The following is a 25,034-nucleotide window of genomic DNA, read 5'->3' as shown; positions in this document are numbered from 1 at the left end:
GGGAGAGATTCTGGAGAATGAGATGCCGTCTTTGACTTTCTGGCTCTGGGCAAGTCGACCCAGCTACACAAATGAACTAAACTCCAAATGGAGCAGAAGAACCACCTGGCTGAGCACAACCAACCCACTGAATAGTGAAGAGAGAAATCCTAGGTTTTTAAACTACACCCGTTTTGGAGCGGTTTGTTAGGCAGGGAGAATTGGAGTATTTATCTCCCACCATACTCACTTTCCACAGCACATCATGCTCACAGACCCCACCTGCTGGCTCATGAACAGAAAAGATCTGAGTGTGACTTTCCACGAGGCAATGGGGGAGTCTGCCCAAAGGACCCACTGCTAATGAGTGTGTGTCACCTCTTTTAGGTGGGTTTCGAACCACGGGTGGAAACATGTCATCTGATTTTCTCCACATTGAGGGCAAACAGTGGTTTTGTAGTACGCATATTTTTCATGTGCAATAAATTCAAAGGCAGTGTTTCTAGTGATAAACAGCCTATAATTAAGACACTCAGACTTATATTTAATAACTGGTTTTTGTTTTATTCTGCAGTTCACATGTGAGAGCTGCAAAACCAATACTTCAGATTTTCTCTTCTGACTTTGTTATTCTTTTAGATCTATTATCAACAGAGACCATTTGTCCCAGAAGCATATGCAGTCTGATTCTCATGCAGTGGGGACATACAGGACCTCACAGATCCTGGCTCTCCAGCACTGGAAGTTGGGTCCTCCCCTTTGAATGCACCCATGTCTGTCTGTGCTAAGGCTCTGCCCTGGTCCCGTCACCAAGAGGTGTCCTTAGGCCAGGAATGCCACATAGGCATCATGTATGTGCCAACTATGAATAAACACGGGGCTACTTGGAGCCCAGGGTTGAGGATAGTGAGGCAGGCAGTGTCTGGGTTCCATTACAAAGAATGTGGTACTCGACTGGCAATGTCTGCCTTGGCAACACCCATTGGACATGTCTGGAATGGGGATACTGGGGGAACAGGCTGCATGCCAGCCACCAGCTCAGCTCAGAAAGGAACAAGGCATTCGTTCCATCCTTGCTTTGGGTGGTTATTCTCCCTGGCCAGGTGGCTGAGGAAGCAATCTGAAGGCCACCAAGCTGCAAGTAGCTTCCCTGGGCCCTGGATGGAACAGCGTAAGTCCCAAGCTAGAGGGAGCTCAAAAGGGCAGCATATGCAGGGCCCCACATGCAGGGCTCCATGCGGGTCTGTACGTTGCAGCTCCTTCTCCTCTGAAGTCAGTTTCATCCAAAGATAGCTGGCTGGATGTCAAAATGAGTTAGATGCAACAGAAATAACCTTAATCTCTGGGTAAACTCTCAATAATTTCCAGTCCAAACTACAAAGTTTCATCTTCAATGTGCTCTTGAGAAACTAACAGAGAGCAAAAGGATAGTCTTACTTTAATCAAGTTCCAGAATGAGGGCACACTGCTTTGAAAAGCACTGTCTTAGCAGGAGACGCCATGGTGTGTATAAAAGAATGTTTCTAAAAAATACCAAAGGCACCAAATATAACCCAACTTGACCTTGTGTCCCCAAGGTGTCACTCCATAGCCCAGAAGGGGAGGCTACTTCGTCCAGCTGACTTTGGGAATGTCATAGTGCTCTGTGAGTGTATCCAAGTGTCTGTTAAAGTCCTAGAGAAGCCGAAGAGAAAGCCCACATCAGCACAGCACCACACGATATTTAGCACTACCCACCCGCACTGCTCCACACCCTGCCTCCCCTCAGTGAGCCCTCTCCTCTCAGAGCCACCCCAGCAGGCCTTACAGCAATCAGAACGCTGGCATCTCTCTTCAATGACCCCAAAGAGGTTGGGTAAACCCCCTCCCGGCTGACATTCCAATGGATCCTCTGCCTCTGGGCCCAGCTGGGACTTACATGGCTCAGCCTCCTGCACTGGGCATGTGACTTACCTCCACTCTTTGCTTGTGGGTTTTGGATGCTTTCTTCAGGATCCTTTCCATTTGCTGAAAAGAGGAGAGAAATGCAGGTTGAGTCACGTGTTCAACACAGCCCAGACCAGCACAAGATGGAAGATGGGAGCCCTAGCCGGCCTGGTTCTCACACCTAAAACAGCTGGAGGTCTCAGTTCCCTCCGCTGCACTCAGGCTGGTCCGACAGACACTTGGCTACAACACATCGCCCCAGAAGCCCAGGTCAGCTGCCCTTTGGTCTGAGTGGCAGGAAATGTACTAGCACCGACTTGGGTAAACTCTGCTGGGAGCTGTACTAGTGCTTCCTGCTTCCTTGGGCAATTGACAGAAATCTCATTTTGCAGGGAAAAAAAAGTCCCAGGTGGGGTTTGAGGAAGGATGACAAATGAGGAAAGGACCTGGCACGTAGTAGGTGCTTGAGTGACACTGCCAGGAGGGCTGCAAGATCCAAATCCCCTTCACAAGGGACTCTGGAATATGCATCCAGCACAACCACAACCTGTCCCACCCCTCATTCCCAACACCCAAATGTACCTGGTTAAGAGTTTGGAGCGTGGGATGCAGAGCCAGACAGACCTGGGGCTATACCTGGCTCCACCCTTAGTAACTGGGTGACTGTGGCCCTCACTTTGGTGGCCCATCCCACCTGTACACCCGGAAGCTGCGCTGCCTGGTTTCATGGCCTTGCGAAAGGACCTGGAGGGTGAGATGACATATGGGGAGAGAGGCCATGGAAGGAACACTGAGGCATCGGACATGTGACAGCAAAGCCATCTTGGATGTTTCAGTCTAGTTGGGCCTCCAGCCCCTGCTGCTGTCTGACTGCACCAACTCTAAGTAAGGTCAGCAGAACCACCTCGCTGAGCCCGGTCAATCTACAAACACATAAGATAACACTGTCAGCTGCCAGCTGGCTGCTCCTCCCTGTCCCTCATCTCCTTTGCTGCCTGATCTCCTTCTGCCTCCGGTCAGCTCCCACGTGGCTGACCCTCCCTCTCAAGTGTCTGTCCCTGCCTCTCTTCTTACTACGTGAGGCTCATGTCTCCCCCCAAGAGGCCACGCGGACCTCACCAGCTGTCACCAATGCCAGACCCTTGGTGGGGCTCTGCCTTCCCTCTCCCTAACTCCATGAATCAGGTTCACAGGGTATCTTGGGTGCTGTCACCATCTCCACTTCATACACACAAAAAATAAGGACCAGAGTGCACATCGGCTGATGGCCTGATCCCTTCCTCCAGGCCAGGGCCCTACCCCAACGGCCCTGCACTCGATGAAACACCTTCCACAAGGGACTCTGCATTGCCCAACTGTACCTGGCTTTTGCCCACACCTTCTCCCTTCTCTCTCATCCTCTCTCTCTCCTCGGTCAAAACCTGCAAGAGCACGGCTCGTTTTAAATGCCACGAACAAAAATTTTCCCTTGTCCTTCTACCACCTCCAGTTCCAAGGGACCCATTTTTCTGGGGAGGAGAGTAAATCCTCCACAAGTCATTTCTATTTCTGGTTTCCACCTCTGCGTTTCCCCACCCTCGTGGATCCACTCTAATCCAGCTTTCCTTTTAAATTTTATTTTTAATTATAGTTGACATACCATATTACATTTAATCAGCCTTCCTTCCTCCTCATTCCAAATGCCAACAAAAGGCTCTGAGAGCTCACCCCACAAGACCTCTTGGCAGGATATGATACGGCTGATCAATTCCTTCTCCCCAAACTTTCTCCACTCGGCTCCTAAGGATACACACTCTCCTGATTTTCCTCCTTCCCGTGATCCTTTGCAATTTCTTCTCTGCCACCTTCTAATCACCAGAGGTCAGACCTCATACCTTTTCTCTGTCACTGTTGCTCCTCAGAGGAGGTCATCCAGTTGTACAGCAACTCCCTAATGTTTATCTGGGGCCCAGACCTCTCCACTAAACTGCAGATTCAGAAGTCAAACCCTCCACGAGAATTCTCCACTTGTATTTCTAAAAGGGACCTAAAGTTGACTTCTCTAAAACCAAGGTCTTGATCCCTCCCTTTAGAAACCTGCTTCACCCACAGTCCTTCCTATCTCAGTAAATGGCACCTTCCTTCACCCAGCTTCCCCTGCCAAAAATCTTGGTCATCCTTGATTCTTCTTTCCCAGCCCACACCCAATCCATCAGCTGATCCTGCTGTCCTTCCTTCCAAATCTATCCTCAATTCGATACCTTGCATAGCTTCCACTATTACTGCCCACCTCTAAGAAGCCACTATTAATCCATCGCCTTGTCAGTTGCACTAGCCTCTTCCCCACTCCATTCCTGCTCCAGGAGTTATATCCCAAGCCTGCCTCTGATTATAACCTTAGGGAAGGGACTTAAGTGCATTCACTTGTTAAATCCTCACCAAAAACTTATGAGGTAGGGACTTAAGCCCCGCTTTCCTGATGAAGAAACTGAGGTGTGGGAGCTTAGCCAACTTGCCCAGAGTTACACCAGCAAGAGTGAACCCAAAAGACAGTGCATCTCATCTTTTTTCCTCTCTCTCTCTCTCTCTCTCTCTCTCTTTTTTTTGTACTACTGAATTAAGCCTGACAGCAATAAGTAAAATTTTCCCCATGTCACTTAACGGAATCACCCAGACCAAGATTAGAGTTTTTCAGCCTGGCGCTTTGACATTTTGGGTCCTGTGCGCTTTCCTGTAGGGGCACTATCTTGGGCATTGCAGAATGTTGAGGAGCATCCTGACCGCCACCCACTGGATGCTAGCAGCTCCCCTCCTGAGTTACGACAAAGAAAAATGTCTCCGAACATTGCTAAGTGACTTCTGGGGAATGGAAGTAGGGGGACAAAACGGCCCCGGTTGAGAACCACCGCCCTAGACCTATTATTCCCTCCCCCCAGCATAACGGGCCAAGCTTAGCTGTCTAACGCTGCCCCCTCCTATGCCCCACCACCCACATTTTTTTTTTTTTTTTCCAAAAGCACTGTTTTTATTTATAGAGTCCTAACCACCTCAGTGGCAGGAGTGGGAGAGGTTTCGTTTCTGATTCAATCCAGGGGCCTCCAGAATGTTGGTCTGTTGTTACCTAACACACAGGCAGTGGCATCATGGATTTGGTAAACTAGCTACAAAGTTTAGTCTCTCTCTGCCAGAGCAACAAGGTGCGTATCAATCTCTGCTTCTGTAAGAATCCTGAATTTAGGATTTTCAACTGTAACTACTCCAACTTCTATTTCTGAAGGTTTGAAATCAATTGATAGAACAGTAGACAGGCATGTAATTGCAGTTTCCACTGTCTGTTCAAATGTCCAATCAAATTTCTTCTTCACTTTTTTTTCAAAAAAGCTGGTTGACTCAGTTTGTTTAACTCCTGCTGCAGTGGCTTTAAACCCACAATAGTAACCTGCAGGATCACATTTGTACACCTGAGGGCCTTGTTCTTCATCTATACCAATTAAAATCATACAACAACCAAGAGGCCTCATTTCAGCATTCTGTGTGTAGACCTGAGAAATATCAGCAATTCTTTTACATAACATGTCCACAGGAATCTCATAGCCATACTTGTATTTCCAATTAGCTGCCTCATAGCGTGCCCTCTGTACCTGGGATCTGCTGTCAGCTGTCATTCCTGTCATCACACAGCCAATGTTTTCAGTTATCTTGAATAAGTGAGTCACTGTGCTGGAATCCAATAATTTGTCAGGTACTTTCTTCTGTGTGACAATTACTGCACAGTCTTTCCCTCTGACAGCTACTGATGTAAGGCCACCCTGGTTAATAGCCTTAAAAGCATATTCTACTTGGTAGAGCCGCCCCTCGGGTGAAAAAATGGTAATGTGGCGGTCAAAACCAGCGCTGGAACCACGGGACATGTTGACGCACCCACTACTTCAAACACGATCTCTCCCACCACCCACATTTATCAACATGTAGAGAAATAACAGACACTTAAAAACAACATATTTGAATCTGCCAACAAAGTCGTCATGGGAACAGAGTCTGTGGGGACTCTCGGCAGGGAGCACGACCGTTTGTCAGCAGCAGCAGCTAACATCAACCGAGCGATGACTTCATACCAGCCCTCGTGACAGATGCTTTGCCTGCTGCCACCGCGCTCCCGTTCCTCTTCGGAAAAAGTACGGAGCTTGACCCCTACAGATGAGGGAACTGGGGCTCGGAAAGGAGAGGGGCCACTGGCCCCGTGTCACAGGGCCCGTGGGCGACCGACCCGGGCTCCAGCTCTGGCCCCTTGCAACGCCACGGCTAGCCCCCCTCCGCGGTCCCCTCGGGCTGAAGGCCCTTCCCGCGGTCGGAGCTCCCTCAGGCGCGGCCTCCTCCTCTTGCTCAGCACCCTCCCCCCGGAATCAGGGTCATTTCTGACCGCCCGCCCTCCTCCAAGCACCGCGGGCCTTTGCCCAGCGCCCACCCCGAGACCCGGCCCGAGCGCGGGGCCCGCCCGCCCGTCCACCCGCCTCACCCGCTTCTCCTGCATCTTCTCGAAGGCCGCCTGGGCCGGCGTCCGCTTGTCCAGACCGCGCCGCTTCTCCTCCTCGTTCTTTTTGCTCGTTCCCATCGCTTCCAGGAGTTTCGCCTGGTCTTTGTCCTTCTTTTTCTTCTTCCTGGGCGGGAAAAACAGGAGGCGGAGTGAGGGCGGTCAGAGAGCAGGAGCCCGGGGTCTCGGGAAAAGGCTTAAGGGGCACAAGATGGAGTCCCGCGGGCTTTCGGGACTCACCGCTTGGTCACGCCGACCTCTGCAACGCCTTTCAGCCTCAAGGGCCCCTTTTGGACCTGCTCGTAGGACGCCATGACGCCCGGCTGCAGGTCGGCAGGTAAACGGCCACACTTCCTGTCGGCTGTTTCCGGAAGAACTGCCCCCCCCCCCGGTCTTGAGTGGCCCAGCGAGGCGTTGCGCATGCGTTCTGGCCACACTTCCGGGTTGAGGCCCGCCTGCGCAGTCGGGCGCTGTGGCCCGCTCTGCACCTGTCTCCTGCCACACTTCCGGTTTGGGTGCCCACGGAGGGTTTCTCCGCCTTTGGGTTCCTCTAGACAATTGAAACCAATTTGACAAACTCCAATTCTTAACACCCAACGCCCTTTTGAGTGTTTTGCATGTATTTGGACAGCCTGTTCTTTTTTTATTGCCATATTTTGACGGTTCAGTGGTTAATACGCCTTTTAATTTGTACTGCTGCCCAAATTGTATCGGGGAGTTGGGCAGGATGGTGGTGGGAAAGGTAGGGGGTGAAGGAGGTAGAAAAAACAAGCATCCCCGAATCCAGACGACACCGGACCAAGGAGGGCTCGGTGCCTGCATTTCCCAGCTCTACCTGCAGGGGGCAGCAAGCGTCTGCTCAATTCTCCAGCCAAAGTCGCACCTTTTAGCACTTCAGCATTTCATGAGAATGCCAAAAGAGAACCACGGGGACGACCAGCCTGTGCCAGCTTCCTCGTGGGTCCGTCCGTGGTAGAATCAACTCCTCAGAGAGGGACACAGGAGAGACTCAACTGGAGAAATCTCTTCTCCCCAGCCAACCCAGCAATTTTGGAGCTCGACTACAGCGCTTCCAAGACTGTGTGCCCTGGAGCAAGTGGCTTGAAGTCTTTGAGCTTCCCTTTCCTCCTAAAATGGGGATGATGAAAACAACAGCTACTACTTTATATGGGTTTACATGGATCGTCTCATGTACTCTCACAGCCACCTTGTTACCTAAACCATCCTGATTTTATTAGAGGAACTGAGGCACAAACTGGAATCCAACCTGTGCTGCTGTGTTCCATCCCTGCTTTTGTCACAACACTATGAAACCATCTATTGTAGATGCATCAGTATTTTACAAACCTTTAAGACAGTGTTTCTCAACCTTTTTTTCATGATCAACACCTAAAGAGAACACTTTAACTTTAACTTAATTTCACTTAATAAGAAAAGTTAAATACTGATGAATAAGATTTTATCAGTGAGGGTAGAGCTTTGAAGGGCCAGAAACCATCCAGATTTCTTTGTTCCCACCCTGAACCAATTTTTTTGGCTCCTTTGGGGTAATATTGCCTCCACTGATAATTTATGTTCTAAGGGGAAATGACATAGGAGGTGTTTCCCATTGGGGGCTGTTATGAATAAGGCATTCATTACAGGTTTTTGTATGAACATACATTTTCATTTCTCTGGGACTGCCCAAGAGTGCAAGTGCCGGGTCACATGACAGTTGCATGTTTTGTAATTTTACTTGATTGTGGCAAGAACACTTAACATGAGGTCTGTCCTCTTCAGAAATTGTTAAGTGTACACTACATTAATGTTGACGACAGGTACAATGTTGTACAACTTATTCATCTTGTTTAACTGAAACTTTATGCCCAGTGATTAATAAGGTTCCATTTTTTGGTTGCATTAATGCCCTCATTAGATCTTCAGAACAACTCTATGAAGTAGGTACAAAAATAATTTCCATCTTACAAAATAAGGCTCAGAGAGGTCAGGTGACTTGCCTGAGGCCACACAGCTAGTGGGTAGAGAACCAGTATTTGAGCTGGGGTATGCTTGAAGCTTCTCCACGATCATGCCTGTCTCTGGAAGGTGCCCTCGCCCCCCAAGCCCACCTGGTGATGACAGATGTGGTCTGAGGCTCTGTGACCTCCCACAGCCTTTCTTCTTGCCCTGGTGGCCGTGGACATATTCAGGCTGTTGGCCAGAGAGCTTGGCTGTAACTTGAGTCTCACCCAAGCTTGGGGTGATGGGGCGGGTGGGCAGGTGATAGCCAGGGCAGGGAGATTTGCCTAGACACTGGTGCGTGGCAGCCTGGCAACCGTGTGGCCCTGAGGAGCCTGGGGGCTTCAGGAACCTGTTCCTGGCGGTGGCCTTCATCATGGGCAACAAGCAGACAGTCTTTACTCATGAGCAGCTGGAAGCGTATCAGGTGGGAGTAATGTGTGGGGCAGCCTTGGTTTCCTGGCCTGAGGAATGGAGGCAGCATCCCTTGGTCCTGGGTGGGCAGTCAGCAAAGGTTCCTGGTGCAACTCTGTGTGGGGCATCAGCAGAGATGAGCATGGGGAGGCGGGGAGAGGAAGCCCGGGTAGGGGCTGGGCCAAGCCAATGTCTCTCTCCCCAGGACTGTACCTTCTTCACGAGGAAGGAAATCATGAGGTCAGTCTGGGGAGGAAGGGAGGAAGACTCGGAAACAGCTTTCTATACGGTACTGGAGGATGTTTGGAATTTGACAAGGCCAATGCTTCATGGCAGTTAGAGAGCTAATGGTCAGTGGACAGAGGCAGAGATGGGGAGGCTGAGAAGGCACATCTGATCTTATTGTCACGCCTGTAGGCTGACGAGCTTGGATTTTTTCCCAAGGGTGGCAGGGAGTCATGGAGAGTGTGTGAGCAGGGGAGAGACAGGTCAGCATGCTAGAAGGACACCCCCCACCCCAGGCCTGTGTGAAGAGGCTGAGACTAGAGGCTGGGAGCACAGCAGCAGAGTCAAGAGGCAGCTCTGGGCTGTGGGGTTGACATCAAGGGGAGGGTACAGGGAGGTGCCCTGAGGCTGTTTCAGGTCCCTGGTGTGAGCGAGACAGACATAAATGGCTATCCCACATCATCACTTGGCCCAGGGAGCCATTGTCCAGAGGCCCTGACCCAGGAACTTGGATCTGTGAAACCCAAGCTGACCGGGGTTCGGCTGCAGAGTGATCGGGGCCAAGGGCCCAATTGTGTGGGCAACGGACATCCATTATTGATGGGCACACCTTTCACCAGTGAGCCCCATTGTCTGGGCGAAGACAGCTCGCAGGGTCACCCTGGCTATGATGATCGAATTACTGATGGGGAAACTGAGGCTAAGACAGAGGACGCTGACCCCAACTCTGCAGATGGGATGAATCCCAACGAGTTTGAGGGCAGATATTTCATGTATCCCGAGCTTCTCGCTTGTCAGACAGACTAACTGAGGCTCAAAGGAGAAGAGGGACTTGCCAAGGCCATACAGCAACTCAAACTCGGGCTGTTCCTGGAGGGGACCCATATAGGGAACTGGTGGTCAAGACCAATTCCAGATACTCCCTTCCTTGAGTTCCTAGTCACCATATGACCCAAAGGCTCCTGTCCCCTTTGAGACAGTCTCTAGCAGCTTGGGGACCTCTGACTCATCAAGGATAATCTCTATAAAGCTGCTGCTCAGCAGGCCCAATGAAGGAATGGTGTCACTAGGTGAGGGCATCATAGTTGAGACCTGGCCTCCCAGTCTAGGTAGTGTGTATGGCGTTTGGTGTTTTCCAAAATGCCTTTCAGTTACACTTTTGAAAAGCCTGAATATTAGCCTTTGTCTCTGCTCTGCCTCATTGAGGGAATCCTGCCTCCCATTATGGAGGGGGAGAGGGAAAATGAGGATGAGGGTCTTTAAAAGCATGGTCTTGCTGATAAAGTGATGAAGTCCAGAGATTCATAGGTTGGTTCAGATTCTCTCAATGCTTTTTGTGAAATGATCTCGCCCTAAGCACTCTCCCTTCTGTCAAGCCCATTTACCTGGTGAGCTCCTAGTCATGTTTCAAAACCCAGCCCCAATGACCCTTCTTCCAGGAAGTCCTTCATCCTCCCTGGCTTGCTTCCCCAAATCTGGTCTCCCCAAGCTCTGGGACTGTCTCTCTACCTTGGCTTTGTCCCCAGGGAGATAGAGGTGCCTGTGTGTTGCTCTGTGTGCCTGAAGGCTGGGCCCAGGACTGATGGCTCTTTGGGACCCAATATCCTTCAGTATGGCGTGAGTAGCTGCAAGAGTGAGAGAAGAGGGACAAGTCCCCTCCCTTCCATCTCCCAGCTCTTCCTGGTATTTCCCTCCCTACACTAGGCTCTTCTATCGCTACCAGGACCTGGCTCCCCAGCTTGTCCCCCTCGACTATACCAACTGCCCTGATGTGAAGGTGCCCTATGAGCTCATCGGCAGCATGCCTGAGCTGAAGGTATGTCCAGGTCATGGGGCAGGCAGGGGAAAAATACTAGAATTCCTTTGCTGCATTCCAATGAGTGAGTGCAATGATTCCCATTTTACAGACGAGAAAAGTGAAGTACAGAGCAGTTAAGACACTTGTTCATGGCCACGAAGCCAGGACATGACAGAGACAGGATTCAAACCCTGGGTTGTTGGAAGGATGAGATGAGATCATGCTTAGCACAGGGTTTGTTGTATGGGAAGTACTCAGGGAACGTTAGTTCTTTTCATAGTACAAGCTGCTAAATACGGGTTCTTCTCAACTGGATGCTCAACACATGGTTTGAAGGGGACTTGTGGAGTGAGTGACTGTGCCTAGAGATTATTGTATCACAAGGGACAGAAAGCTTATGCAAGAGGGACACAATGGATTAGATTGCATGAGCAAAATATCCAGGGGCAGGGCTAGCATCAGGTATGGCTGAAACCAGGGTCTCTGAGAATCTCTTTCCATCTCTCAGCTCCTCCCAGGAAGAGGCCTCATTCTCAGACAGTGTGTATGGCATTTGAGGTAGTGAATAGAACCCTCGGAGGCCCCAGGTTTCCTCCTGTCAGCTCTACAACTAGCAGAAAGCAGGTCCCTCCATCCCAATTTCTTCAGAAAACCTCCCAGGGCAGCCTCCAATTGGCTAGTTTGAGTCATGTGCCTATCTTAGAGCCAATCATAGTTGCCAGGTAAATGGACATCTCTGATTGGCCTCGCCCAGGTCCTGTGGCTGCCGCTGCAGATGGAAGTGGGTCAACACCATTCAGACCACAGGGACAGAGAGTGGAGTTGTCTGAAGTTCTGTCCAGGGGCCACGGGAGGGAGGGAGTCTTCGTGGGGTTACTTGGAGGTTCCCAGGAAGGTGGGTGCTGAGAGTGAGACCCCATGGAGCCCCTGAGGCCCTGGCCGGGGATGGCCTCCCTGCTTCCTGTTCCCAGGACAACCCGTTCCGCCAGAGGATCGCCCAGGTCTTTTCTGAGGATGGGGACGGCCACATGACCCTGGACAACTTCCTGGATATGTTTTCTGTGATGAGCGAAATGGCTCCCCGTGACCTCAAAGCTTACTATGCTTTTAAAATCTATGGTGCGTGCAGGACCTGGGGTTGGGGAGTGCGGGGTAAAGAGTGGGAACAGGACCAGGCCTGGGGTTAGGGGCTGCTCTGCTGTCACAGTGTCTCCCCAAGGGCTTCGAGGCCCAGCTTGGCCTTTTTCTCCAGCCTACCCCCTACCTCCCAACCTCATCTCCTTGCTCACTCCATTCTAGCCACGCTCTTCCTCCAACACACCAAATCCTTTCTGCCTCCAGACCACTGCCTCTATCTGCCCAGAACACCTCTCCCCTGGCTCCTTCCTACCTTGAAGTCTAGGTCAAAAGTGGCCCCCACCCCGTCATTCACCACCCCCTTCCTATTTCTCTCCTAGCATGGAGCAATGCTGCTTAATTTCTTGTTCATTGATCTGTTCACTTCTTATCGACTTTCTCTCTGAGGAGACCCAGGGCAGTAAGTGTCTGTTTGGTTCACCATCTGTCTCTTATGCCTGGCACTCAATAGGCACTTGATGAATACTTGTTGAGTGAATGAATGAATGAATGAATGAATGAATGAAAAACAGTCATCATGGTGCCTGGCACATAGTAAGTGCTCAATAAATACTTGTTAAATGGATGAATGAACTTGTCCCAGCCCAATTCAAAAGCAAGACCCAGCTTCTCCCCCAGGGTCTTGGGTTCCCTCCAGTGCCTCAGTCTCCTCCTCTGTGACTTGGGGACAAGATATGCCTGCCCTCGCCCAGCCGCCCTTCCTCCCTGTCTGCCCACCACACCCCATCCATCCTACTGCTCAGACTTTAACGAGGACGACTACATCTGTATGTGGGACCTGGAGCAGACGGTGACCAAGCTGACACGGGGGGAGCTGAGCGCTGAGGAGGTGAGCCTGGTGTGCGAAAAGGTGCTGGATGAGGCCGACGGGGACCACGACGGGCGGCTGTCCCTGGAAGACTTCCAGAACATGATCCTGCGGGCACCCGACTTCCTCAGGTAACACTCCACCGCCCTGCACAATCCACTTCCACGTGTGAGAAGGGATCTGAGTTCACAGACTTGGTTTGTCAAAGCTCCTTTGTTCATTCACTTGTGACCTTGGGGAATTTGCGCAACCTCCCTGGCCTCAGTCTTTAAAATGGCCTGCATCTTTAAAATGGGGATAATTAGAGACCCCATGGGCACCTCCTGTGGGTGGTCACAGCTCTTTGGGGGAGTAGAACATGGCTGAACTTCAGCCCTCCCTTGCCTGAACATTTTGCAGTGAATAGACTGCACAACAGTACTTGGAGACCCTAGGGAGAAGCAGAGCCCATCACTGAATGTTGGATAGTGAGGGTTACATCAGTTAGTACAGGGCGTGGCCTGCCACCTGTTTTTGTACTTCCCAAGAATAATTTTTAAACTATATTTTTAAATGGTTGGGGGGGGGAATCAAAGAATAATAATACTCCACAACACTTGAAAGCGATGTGAAATTGATATTTCCAGGTCCATCAATAGTTTTACTGGCACACAGCCATGCCCATTCGTGTCTGCATTGTCTGTGGCTGCTTTTGGGCTACAAGGCAGGCTTGAGTTGTGCCAAGTTGGAAATGTCAACTATTTGGCCTTTTCCAGAAAAAAGTTGACTGACCCCCGAGTTAGTACATGGAATGAATTTAGAGCAGTGCCTGGCATGCAGTTGGTGCTCAATAATTGTGTGTTGTGGTTGCCGGGGTGGCTGTTATTGTGGTGGTGTCCTTGCCTGCACAAAGGGCCTCTTTCCTCTACCCTGGATAAGCAAGGCTGGTCTCCTAGCAGATGGAGACAAAGAATGACAACCAGGATGATGGAACACCCTCTGTGTGTCCCACTCTCCACCCTCAATATAGCCCAATGAAGGAGAGATAGCTATTATCCTCATTTCATAAGGGAGTAAACTGAGGCCCAGAGAGGGGCAGTCACTCACTCAGAGTCCCACGGCAAGTCCAGAATATAAACTTTGATCCAGAGTTGTGCTGCCAATCCCGGGGGGACTCAGATCTACAGCCTAGGGCTTCTTGCGGGGGGCGGGGGGACCTTCTCCCCACGTGGCTCCTGACCTGCCTCGGAGATTCCCAGCTGGAGTGTAGGGAAGGAGGATACAGGGGTTGCCCTCTGCCTGATGAGACTGACTCCCTTCCTCTTTGCACACAGCACCTTCCACATCCGCATCTGAAAACACCATGGAGGAAGAGCCGGGCCAGAGGAGGGTAGGGTGACACCTCTCCCCATCATGGAATCTGGGCTCTGGGAATAAACACACAACACTGAGTCACACCTCCTGGGACGACATGTTTTCCACTTAAACCTGGCAGAGGGGAGGGAAGAGGCCCGGAATCTCATCTCTGCCCTCCCTGCGTGACTCTGGGTGTGGCTGTACCCTCTCTGGGCCACTATCGGTCCGTTTGTACAAGGAAGAGGCTGACCTAGATCTCTCTCTACTGTGAGGACTGGAAGTGTCTCGGTGTGGATCTCAGTGGGCAAAGATGAGGTGTGGAGATGAGGCCCATGCTGTTCTACTCTATGGCCCCCCCAAGAGCAAACCCTATCCCCAACTGCTCGAGTCCCCTTTCCCCTCAATCCCGGAATTCCTCAAAGGGACTGAAGGCTTAACTCCTTTCTGATTCATTCACGCTGCCGGGGAGACCTCTGAGGGGTTGGCAGGAATGTCATTCACTGAGGCAGTCATGTGCTTTACAGTTAATTAAACCACCTGCCCCTCTGCCATCACATTGGCTGCCTGCGACATCCCAGCAGGACTGGCCAAGGACCAGTCACACTTCATTCAGAGGGAACAGAGTGAGTTACCCAAGGCCACACCTCAAGTCATCTGCAGAAACAGACTTGATCCCAGGCCCGGCTCACCCCAGATCCCAGACCTTTTTACTTTGTGGATTTGGGAAGCCCCACACCCATTCCCCGGTCATGCAACGGGGCCCCATCTCTGGCCCCAAAGAACAGTCATTCCTGCAGCTGAGAGCAGCCTCAGGGACCTTCCCAGACATCCCCACTATGTATCATTTCTAGAGAACCCACTCCCACCCTAACCCCCATTTATTAAGTGCCTACTGTGCACCAAAGCCCCAGGTTTTCTGTACATCCTGCTGCTTCATCCTGAGAAAGAGGGACTGCTCTTCTCCCTGTTTTCTAGATGAGGAAACAGGCCCAGAGAGGTCTAGTGACTTGCCAAAGGTCACACAGCCCTGCGATCCAGGATTCCCCCTTGAGCTCTCCCCAACCATGGCCCTGGGCCCTCTCTCCCTTTTAAAGCAAATGACACAGATCTTCTCCTAAAGCTGATGTTGGTGTCCGGGAGTGTCTGCTGTGCGTTAAGCCTTCCATGTGTCTCATCTCCTTTGTTTGCACAAGAACCCTGGAGGAAGGCATGGCCAGGACATACTGGGAGTTGAGCCCGAGTACAGGGGATGTGAGGAAAGGGCTCCAAATGACATGACTTCCAATCCTCATGACATGACCCTCCATCCCATAGCCGTGTAACCAGCTACACTTTTCCTCCTCTCTGAACCTGACTCTTCTTTAATATGTGCAGAAAGAGCCTGTCTGATGGGCCTACTCAGCGGTGTAAAAGAAATAGGTGCCCCAGACCCTTGCTGTAACTGATTATTATTATTCAGATAACCCCATTGGCAATTGCAGGACCAGACTTAAGCAATGTCTTTATTGTATTTCTCAGGGTCTAGAGGGCTAGTGGGTAAAGAACAAGGGGTCCAGGTATGAGCAGCCCCTTACCACAAGGACCCCAGAGCCAGGGCGAACTTCTTTTCTAGCAGTATCCAGGGGCAAAGGGTGGCGGTGGACGGTACTCCTCGGGGAGCCAGTCCTCTTGGGGTTCTGCAAACCCCCTCGGCTCCGGTTTGGACACCTGTGAGGACAGGGCCCTCACAACCACCTGGTGCCAACCTCTGGCCCTCAGGGTCTCCTCGCTCCAGCTTGCCGACCTTGAGTCCATCCTGGAGGAGTCCTTTTTGTCTCTTAGAACCTGGGGCTGTGAGGGGCTTGTGAGCGAGGTGGCCACAGAGGGGTGTGTGCAGATGTTATCGTCTCTAGCCATGTCACCTGCCTCAGCTCCTGAGTCATTAGTCACCTCCAGTTTCCTGGAGTCCCGGAGCGGTGACAAGCTCACGGCTGCCAGGTGGGATTTCAACTGCTGCTGGACCCTCTTGCCAGTCTGAGGGAGCGTCTTGAGGTTCTTCCAGAGTTTGTGGCAGGCCTCTTCAAGAGGGGGCTTTGGGGGGCAGGAGGAAGTGGCTTCCTCCGTGGGCACTCTGCCCATCTCTGACGACGGCTTCCTTTCCTTTGGCCGATGGAACAGGACCGGTTTTGCAGAGGCCTGAAATTGAGAGCAGATGAGGCCTGTGGCCAACACGCCCACCAGAGCTCTGAATCTGCACCAGAAATTGGGATCTGGCTCCCACCCATACACCCTGGGGCCGACAACCATCCCGTGTGAACCCCCAAAACTAATCTCATGGTCCATCCTTCCCATCTCAGTAAACGGCAAACCTTGTCTCTAAAGGGCCAGGGAGCAAATATTTTCTGCATTGCAGGCCAAACAGTCTCTGTCTCATTACTCAGCTCTGCTCTTGTCAAGCAAGTGGGCCCACATTCTAATAAAACTTTATGGACACAGATATCTGAGTTTCACCTGATTTTCACAGGTCATGAAATAATTATTATTTTTCTGATTTTTTTCAATGCCATGCTTAGCTCATGGGCCATACAGAAACAGGCAGTAGACCGGATGTGGCCCTCAGGCCATACTTTGCTGACTCCTAATCTACCTGGTTGTTCAAATCTTGGCCAAATCTTGGGTTTCATGTGTGGCAGATGCTGTTGATGGCCCAACCATATCCCCTTTGCCCTGAGCACGTCAGTGCCCCCAGTTCTACTCCCAAATGCTAGCCCTGGGGATTCTGCCTGAGGGCCTTCTCTGGCCACCAGTGCCCACTGTGTCCATATGGCAGACCAGAAGTACCAAAGAATCAAAATCTCTGAGGAATAGCGCTTGACCATTGATTGATGGAAATTGAAGGATAAATACCCCAAGTCCCTCACCCCTAAGGGGTGATGACCGAGGGAATAGGCAGACAGGAAACATGGAAACCCATAAATAAACAAGACTTTCAAATTTCAAGGTGTGCTCTGTTACAGATAAGCAGGGTGATGTGATGGAGAAGGCAGGGGACCAATTTTAGGTCTAGAGATGGCAGGGAGACACTTGAAGAACTAATGGAAGAAGCCAAGCATGGGAAATCTAGAGGCAGAGCACACAGCATGTGCAAAGGCCCTGAGGTTAGCTTGACAAGTCTGAACAACAGAAGGGATGGCAGAGGGGCTGAAGCAGAGCTGGTGATGGGCAGAAGGAGGAGCTGAAGTCACAGTTAGGATTTTCATCTCAGTGCCTTGGGAAATCGCTGGAAGGTTTTAAGCTTGGAGCTACAGGACATAATCTTCATTCTAGAAAGTCTCCTCTGGCAGCTGTTGGCCAGCTCTGCCACTGCCCCTCCCCCAGGTAGGAGGTGCCAACTGTCTGTCACGTACCTCCTTGGGTGCAGCCACAGGTCGGGAGGAAGGACTCTGATGTTCGCTGGGGCGGTGGGCTGGGCTGGCAGCTTCTTCAGCCAAGGCGCTGGAGTAAAGGAAGAGCTCTTCATAGTCCACGTTTGCTGGATCCTTCTGTGGGGCAGAGGGGACCTGCCGCTCAGCCCCAAGGAGGGGTCAGGGATGGGGCTGGGGTCCCCAGACCTTGGTATTTAGGGCTGCTCCACTTACAAACCTTATAAGGAAACATGTCTCTCCAACAGGTGCGCCTCGGGGCCTAGGCCCCGCCCACAGAAACGTATGTGGGCCTTGGACATGCCCGCAAACCCTTATAAGGAAGTGTGCCTTTCTCACAGTAACTGCTGAGGACCCCACCCACTGATCCTTATAAGGAAACATGCCCCACCCACAGCAGCTAATGTGGGCCTAGACCACGCACATCAATCTTTATAAGGAAATATGCACCTCCCAGCAGCTTCTGAGGACTAGACTCCACCCACTGAAGCTTATAAGGAAATATGCTATTCTTATAGATCAGCCAAGGTTATAGCCTGCACGTGAATCCTTGTGAAAAATCAGCTGGGGGGCAGGCAAGGACCAGGAGGGGAGGAGCTGGGGCCAGGGGCCATGAGAAGGACAGTCCACAAGAAGCTGAAAGGGACGGGTGGGAGCAACACGAGTCCGGGGGACTTGGCCCCTGGGAGGGCAGCTAGTCCCACCCCACCAGGGTCCCAATGCTTACCTGCCCACAGGGCTGCCTCAGCAGCTCCCCGTGTGGCCTCACGGGCTGCTGCTGGTGGAAGGTGACCAGTGCATCCAGCGAGGCGTGGGCTCTCTTCTCCCCAGGGACCATGAAGCTGCCATCATCCAAGAGCTTCACCATGAAGTGACGGCAGCAGCTTTGGGCTCTGTAGAAACACCGCCAGGGCTGGGGCCTCTCACTCTCCACATCTCATTCCCCTCATTCCACCCCCACTCCCCAGCCCTTAATGGCTGCAGCCCAACTGCCCAGGTTCCCACGCAGCCTTCTCCACTCATTAGCCATGTTACTTGGTAGGTGACTAACCACACTGTGTCTCAGTTTCCCCATCGATCACACGGGGCTACGCTCAGCAGTTCTCGTGAAGGTGAAACAAGCTACTAAAGGAAAAGCTTAGCTAAGTGCCTGGCTAGGGGCAAATGATCAATAGAAATGATAATGAAAATTTGAGTCAGGCCCCAGCGTTCCGTTAATGAATGGATGCATTTATTAATGGCCTACTATGTGCTTACTGTATCTTTTAATCCTCATATCAAGGCTGAATGAATTTTAGCATTCATATTTTAGCATTCCTATGTTAGAGATGAGGACTTAAGGAAGATACAAAAAGTCTGAGTAACTTGTCCATGGTCACACTGTGTAGTAGCAGGACTGGCCTACGGCTGTGTGACTCAGTGCCCAAGCGTCCCCCACGCCCCCGCTGTGGGTAACTGTAACGCAACCATTGGATTTTTCTTTTCTTTTATTCCTTTCGTCTGGAATCCTTTTGAAAAGTAGTTTGTGCTATGAAATCCTCTAACTGGGAGCCAGATCAGACTTGGAGGACGCAAGGAGCTGGAAGGCCCTGACTTTCCCTAACATGTCCTCCTGGGTGGAGCCAGACAGTTGCCAAGTAGATGCTGGAAGGGAGAGGGGTGGTTTGACGAAGGGCAGCAGCCACTCACTCTCAGGCCGCCAGCAGCCCGTTCTCAGACGCAAATTCTCAGTTACCATCAGGCCCGAGTCGACTGGTGACAGCCACAGCTGCAGCTGCACACTCTTCAGCCAGAACTTCACGCTAGTTGCTCTCTGAGAAGTTATGGTATGAAGCAGCCCTTGCCCCCTCCATGGTAGCCCCAGCGCCCTCCTGCCCCTAGCCCAGGCCTTACTTGTAGGAGAGTGTGTAGCCCACGTGGGTATGACTGACCCTGATGAGAAAGGATCCCAGTGGCTGTGACTCGAGCAAGTCCTCTGCCTCCCTGAAAGGGCACACATGGGGGAGATGGCTGAAGTCCAGGCAGCCAGCGCACTGCCCAGACCCTGCTGCACCAGACATCCCAGGACTAAGCAAACAACCAAAAAGGTGGCAGAAGGCCTCTGATGACCTTGACCCCGGGCTGACCTCCCATCTCCCTCAGCCTCTGCTTGCCTTCCCAATGCCTGGAATTCCCGCAGAGAGGCACCTTTGGGTGTGACACTTAAAGCAGGAGTTGTTCCCAGATGTGTCTGAGATGAAAACCCAGCTCTGCTGTTCATTCACTGTGTGACACCCTGGTGAGGGTCAGTCCCTTTCTGACCTCAGCTTCCTCAAGGGGCCAGTAAACCCTCACTCGCAGGGCCAATGTGGGGACAACATGAGTGTAGGAACTTCTAGCTGGTACGTGCTCCCAAAGGCTCACTGTTATTGTAGTTGATCCTTGAACAACACGGTTTGAACTGCCAGGTCCACTTATGGGTGGATTTTTTTCAATAAATATACAAATTGGCCGTATATGTAGGATTTTCCATCCACGGTTGTGGAGGGAATCCATGGATGTGGAGGGCTGACTGCATGTATTGTTCTCCACCATTTTCTATAGAGATCTTGAGCATCTGAAGACTTTCGTATCCATGGGGTGTCCTGAAACCAGTCCCCCAGGGATACCGAAGGCCAATTGTAGTGAAGTTTTGGGGGAGTCAAAGTTCTATAGGGATTTTCAACTGCACAGGGAATTGGTGCCCCTAAACTCTGCGTTGTTGAAGCGTCAGCTGTATTACTATCATTTACTATGACTAGTACTCCTATTTTCTGGGGTTCACAGAGAGTAAGGTGGCCTTCTATAGGACAAGCCACACCATTTGGACCCACATTGTCCAGTACAGAGGCCACTACAAATGCGTGGTTACTGAGCACTTAACGTGTGGCTGGTCTAGATGAAGATGTGATTTTAACGTGCAATACGCACCAGATTATGAAGACTGAGTACACAGAATAGGGAATATGGTCAATAATATTGTAATAACTGGGTTGACTTATCAGGGTTCTCACTTCGGCAGTTATATAAATGTCTAATCACTAGGTTGCACATATGAAACTAATTAATATTGTATGCCAACCGTAATTGAAAAAAAAATTTATTATAAAAAATCAATTAATTATTTAAAGACAGCACAAGTAGAGGAATAGGTATATATAATGTCTTATGAATTTTTTTTAGTACTGATTACATGTTGACATGATAATAACAGGTTAATAAAAGATATGATTAAATTAATTCTAATTGTTTCCTTTTGCTTCTTTGAATAGAGCTACTGAAAATATAAAAATTGCTGTGTGTGGCTCATATATATTATTGGCACGCCCTAGAACTCAGAAACCACACACAATTATGCCTTTTTGCAGAACACAGCTTTGATAATATTCTCTTGATTTCCTACATGCCATGGGTCGCAATAAATGTTCTTTTCTCCATTTACACAGAGCCAGGCCCTGGCGGTGACTAACTACGTGAGTTTGTTCATCTCCTCAGAACTCAGTCTGAGATAAAAAGATGCACGTTAGTTGTATACCTGATGTCTTAAGAGCAGCTGTTTAGGGCACTGTGTTAAGAATTCTGAGGCTGCATCCTGCCATCATTGATTGATGATTCCTGGACTGGACGATGGGGAGTGTGGAGGCCTACCAGGTCCTGGCAGTGCAGGTCTGGTGGCCACTTGTATAGAGAAAACTGAGGTCCAGAGAGGGAAAGTAACTTGCCCAAGGGCACACAGCGAGTTCACAGAGGAGGCAGGATTCAAGCCCAGGACTCCAGAGTTCTTTTTACCCTCTTAACACACTTAGCTGAGCTGAACCCAGAATTCCACCGTGAAAACCTGCCCAGGGTGGAGGCAGACAAAGAAAGAGGGTGAAGGGCAGGGTGGAGGGTGTGTGGGTCCTCACTGTCTCGAGATGGCACCATGGAACCATGCAGGGACCCCTCCTTGGGCCAGCTGGTCCACCTGTGTCTGCACGAACCAGTCCAGTCGTGGGGGCAGAGGTGGGGGCAGCTTTCTGGCCTCTGTCATGGCTTCCTGGGGATGATATCACCTGGGGGCAGGAAGAAGGAGACAATCAAGCCTGGTCCACCTCCCACCTTTGTTCTGTCTTTGTCTCCTCTTTTGAGAAGTCCTCCAAGCTGGAAAGAGCAACAGGTTTGAAACTGGCTTGTGTTTCTTGAGCAGCTACTATGTGCCAGCACTTTATGCCCATTTATTCATTGATTCCTCCTAAAAATCCTCCAAGGATTTTTTCCTTTTATTCTTATTAGGCCATTACTACAAGTGTTGGAAAATTCCCTTTATAAACATATGTATTTACATTTAAGAAGATTTAAGAAGTTTATTTAAATATTAAGTAACTACCAATGTCCCCAGAAGAATGTGGAAATGGCAAAATGGTAAGTGAATGAAGAAAATAGTGGACATGCAGTGGGTGCCAGAAAGGGTTGTCATAGTTTCATTAACACCACAGAGATGTGCCCCCAAACAGTTGCTTCTGCCATCGACACTGATGGCACACTTATAATGTGTCAGGTAGATGGTTAATTCACATTCTCGACAATTTCAAATACCACTAGATGTAGAGAAAAACAGAAAGAAACCAGCACCAATTTGCAAAACAGTACAAAGTCAGTGGAAAGCTAGCAAAAGCCTTGTGCCCTGCTGGGTTGACCCCTCACATTCACCCTTAATTCTGTCCCCAAACTGGCCCTGTGCTACCCCCCCCATACTTTTTTGTGTGTCCCTGTCTAATTTTTCAATATTGCGCAAGGTTCTTGCTACCAAGCTGTTTCCACAGAGAAGGGCCTGTTGATCAACTCAGTCAATATTGACTTTCTCCTGCCAGAAAACAGATGTCAAGCACACCTTCCGGGGAGCGGCCCAAAGGAATTCTGGGGCAAGTGAAATTAAATCTATTAAGAAATGTTTAATAAAGCAGGGTGACAAAGCAGTTAAGAGCCTGGAATCGGAGCCAGACAGCCTGCATTCAAACCCCAGCTCTCCCACTTAGCTGCTGTGTGACCTTGGGCCAGTCAATTTAAACCTCTCTGTGCCTATATTTTCAACTGCAATTTGGGGATAATGATGATATTTACCTGGTGTAGTTAAGTCCTGGCAGCATGTGTTCTTTTCCTTTTTTTGTAATGAGAGTATCTGATTGCTGAGGTATCCACTTCAGTGAGAGCAACCTCGAATCAACATTGCCAGCCACACGACTACAGAGTCAAGCTGCCTTCTCCCACTGAAGCTCCTTTGTTTGGGAGATCTTAGTTGATTTCAGTAATTGGCCATTTGGGCTACTTACCCATGTACGCTTGCTCTCTCTACCTGTGATCTCGCTGTGTTGTATAATTCCCAGGTCCTATAAGTAATAAACAAACCTTTATGATCATTATTTTTAAGTTTTCTGATGGTTATTGCTGAAGAGCATCTTGAAATCATAACAAGAACCACAAGGGCTGGTCTGGCCACATCATTGGTTATTGATAGGCTGAGACCAGCACAAAACACATACATGTATATAATAAATATTCATGAGTCCAGTAATGACCCAGCAGGGGGTAATGTTTACAGGCTTGTTCTTTTTTTCTACCTGGGAGACCTCCTACTTATCTTTGAAGACCTTGCAAAAAAAAGTCCCCCTCTCTAGGGGAAGAGCTTTCCTTCCTCTTCCCCTAAACAAAGTCCTGGCGACATTTTCTGTCCCCTACGTTCCCCACTGTTCTTGCCTCAGGCCCAGCCTTGCCTCATGAAGCTGGAGTGTCTGTGTCTCCCACATTAGGGGCTCCCAGAATTTGGGACCAGGGCTAGGTTCTTTTGGATTTTTCTGGGTCCACAGCAACACCTGGAGTTGGGCAGGCCCAGAGGAGGGTACAGGGTTGTGCTGATGAATAGACAGCGTACTGATTAATGAAGCCATACTAAGCTTCAAACTCCTTACCCTAGTATTGGGGTCTCCCCCACCTCCTCATGGCCCATGTTCCAGCCCTAACAGCATCCTTGCTCTCCCCCAAACTACCAAGCTCTTTCTCTCCTCCACACTTTTGCCCATACTGTTCCCTGCCGGGAATGCCCTTTCCCCAGCTCCGGCTCCATTTTCCAATTGTCACCTCTCAGTGCTTCCAGAAAACTCCTCACGTATCTCTGGTCCTCGACAGCCCTGTCCCTCCCTCTGGCCCAGCCTGGTCCCCAGGCTCTGTCTTCTAAAGGGCCAGGATGGGGCTGAGGTTCTGGGGTGGGGTGGGGGCAGCCTCACTCGGCAGGGGGCAGGCCTAGGAGTGGGCCTGTGGTTGACTGAGGCGTCCCCACCCGGGGCACATACCTGGGAGACCCCTGGGAGGCCTTCGCTCTGGCTGTGCCCTGCGCCTGTACAAGGTTAGGTTTCAATTCAGGGTCCACACGTCAGTGGGGCGGGGTGTCGCCCTGGGGCGGTTCCTGTTTCCTTAAGCAGGTGAGCCCCAGGGCGGGACCGGACAAGCCCAGTGGCCCTCTCTGTGAACTCTGACAAAGCCACTGAGCTAGCTGCAGGTGGAGGGGCACCCTCGCTCTAACCAGACCTCAGCCAGCCTTTATTGAGCATCTGTTGTGAGCCAGATCCTCAGGGAGAGACGAGACTCCAAGACAGGCACAGCCCCTCCCCACCCCCACGCCGGCATCTATACTAGCCAGCAATGAAGAGGAAGAAATTATTAACGTCCTTGTTTAAAAGTAAACAACTGGTCAGGAAGTGGGGACTGGAATTGCAAGAACCGCTCCAGAGGGGACCTAATGATCTGAGGAAGGGGAACCTGGGGACAGGTAGGAGTCAACCTGATTGGGGGGGGTGGGGGGAAGGGGGCAGCAAACTGCTTTAGGTGGAGGGAGCAGCACAGAAAAAGGGCCTGAGGCAGCATCGAGCCTGGACAGGCTGGGCCTCCCTCTCTGTGTACACAGATCCACATTACGACTTCTGTAAAAAAACAACAAAAAAACCCCAAACAATTTAAAATTATGACTGTGTCAGTATCATTATTACATATTCAGTATTACTGTGTACGTTTTTTTTCTGATTTTAAAAAACATTTCGGGGGCCCCTACATACGTTGTGGGCCATGAATATGGGAACCTGCGCCTAACGGATCAGCTGGCCCCGGATGCGTGCTGGCTGCCCCCTTCCTTCTACAGCACGTGGGCAAAACCACTTCCTCCTCCTCTTTCAGGCAGAATGGCTCAGATCCTCATCGCTAAGCTGGGGGCGGGGGACCCTCCCTGCAGACTTATCACCCTGCAGCCTCAAGCTGGGTACCTCCACCCTCCCCACCCCCCGCTCTACGGAGGGGTTCTGTCTGGAGTCTGTGGGTCAAGAAGCCCCAAGTAGGAGGCACAAACGAACCTGTTTCTCACTCACTCACTGTGTGGCCTTGGATGAGTTGCTCCACCTCTCTGGGTCTCAGTTCCCTCACCTGTGAAGTTGCATGATCGTGGCCCTCCTCAGACATGTG

At 50.7% G+C, this 25,034-nt stretch overlaps 4 protein-coding genes across 9 annotated transcripts; 1 reads left to right on the top strand and 3 right to left on the bottom strand.

Moving 5' to 3' along the window:
* Positions 1-517: 517 nt before the first annotated feature.
* Positions 518-6,823, bottom strand: FAM32A (family with sequence similarity 32 member A). Its single transcript, XM_081076949.1, has 4 exons — positions 6,656-6,823; positions 6,401-6,542; positions 1,933-1,986; positions 518-1,653 (listed from the first exon to the last, which is right to left on the bottom strand). Exons 1-4 carry the CDS (start codon positions 6,727-6,729, stop codon positions 1,585-1,587), a joined length of 339 nt encoding a protein of 112 aa, XP_080933075.1. The 5' UTR covers positions 6,730-6,823; the 3' UTR covers positions 518-1,584.
* On the bottom strand, positions 4,497-5,867 carry LOC308509195 (proteasome subunit alpha type-6). The gene has a single exon (XM_081076948.1). The coding sequence runs from the start codon at positions 5,793-5,795 to the stop codon at positions 5,055-5,057; it is 741 nt and encodes a 246-aa protein (XP_080933074.1). The 5' UTR covers positions 5,796-5,867; the 3' UTR covers positions 4,497-5,054.
* Positions 6,824-8,789: 1,966 nt separating the features above from the next.
* On the top strand, positions 8,790-14,130 carry CIB3 (calcium and integrin binding family member 3; the record flags this gene model as incomplete). 2 transcript variants are annotated; one of them, XM_081076968.1, is made up of 6 exons in its annotated part: positions 8,790-8,840; positions 9,033-9,067; positions 10,757-10,868; positions 11,822-11,969; positions 12,731-12,926; positions 14,109-14,130. In XM_081076968.1, 6 exons carry the CDS (start codon positions 8,790-8,792, stop codon positions 14,128-14,130), a joined length of 564 nt encoding a protein of 187 aa, XP_080933094.1. The 2 variants fall into 2 exon arrangements, with proteins under 2 accessions (XP_080933094.1, XP_080933095.1); XM_081076969.1 differs by lacking the exons at positions 9,033-9,067; positions 10,757-10,868.
* Positions 14,131-15,565: 1,435 nt separating this feature from the next.
* HSH2D (hematopoietic SH2 domain containing) lies at positions 15,566-24,145 on the bottom strand. Of its 5 annotated transcripts, XM_081076358.1 has the most exons (8): positions 23,876-23,923; positions 22,882-22,915; positions 22,650-22,804; positions 21,455-21,601; positions 19,425-19,514; positions 18,259-18,424; positions 17,517-17,651; positions 15,608-16,305 (listed from the first exon to the last, which is right to left on the bottom strand). In XM_081076358.1, the coding sequence occupies exons 4-8, from the start codon at positions 21,577-21,579 to the stop codon at positions 15,739-15,741; spliced, it is 1,083 nt and encodes a 360-aa protein (XP_080932484.1). In that variant the 5' UTR covers positions 21,580-21,601; positions 22,650-22,804; positions 22,882-22,915; positions 23,876-23,923; the 3' UTR covers positions 15,608-15,738. The 5 variants fall into 5 exon arrangements, with proteins under 5 accessions (XP_080932482.1, XP_080932485.1, XP_080932484.1 ...); XM_081076356.1 differs by having other exon boundaries at positions 15,566-16,305; positions 22,650-22,915; positions 23,876-24,145; XM_081076359.1 differs by having other exon boundaries at positions 15,601-16,305; positions 19,463-19,514; positions 22,650-22,915; positions 23,876-23,925.
* Between the last annotated feature and the right edge of the window lie 889 nt (positions 24,146-25,034).

This window comes from Rhinolophus hipposideros (assembly GCF_964194185.1).
Source record: "Rhinolophus hipposideros genome assembly, chromosome: 16".
Classification (NCBI taxonomy): domain Eukaryota; kingdom Metazoa; phylum Chordata; class Mammalia; order Chiroptera; family Rhinolophidae; genus Rhinolophus; species Rhinolophus hipposideros.
The sequence above is the reverse complement of the archived record's forward strand: the minus strand, read 5'-3'. Positions and strand labels throughout refer to the sequence as shown.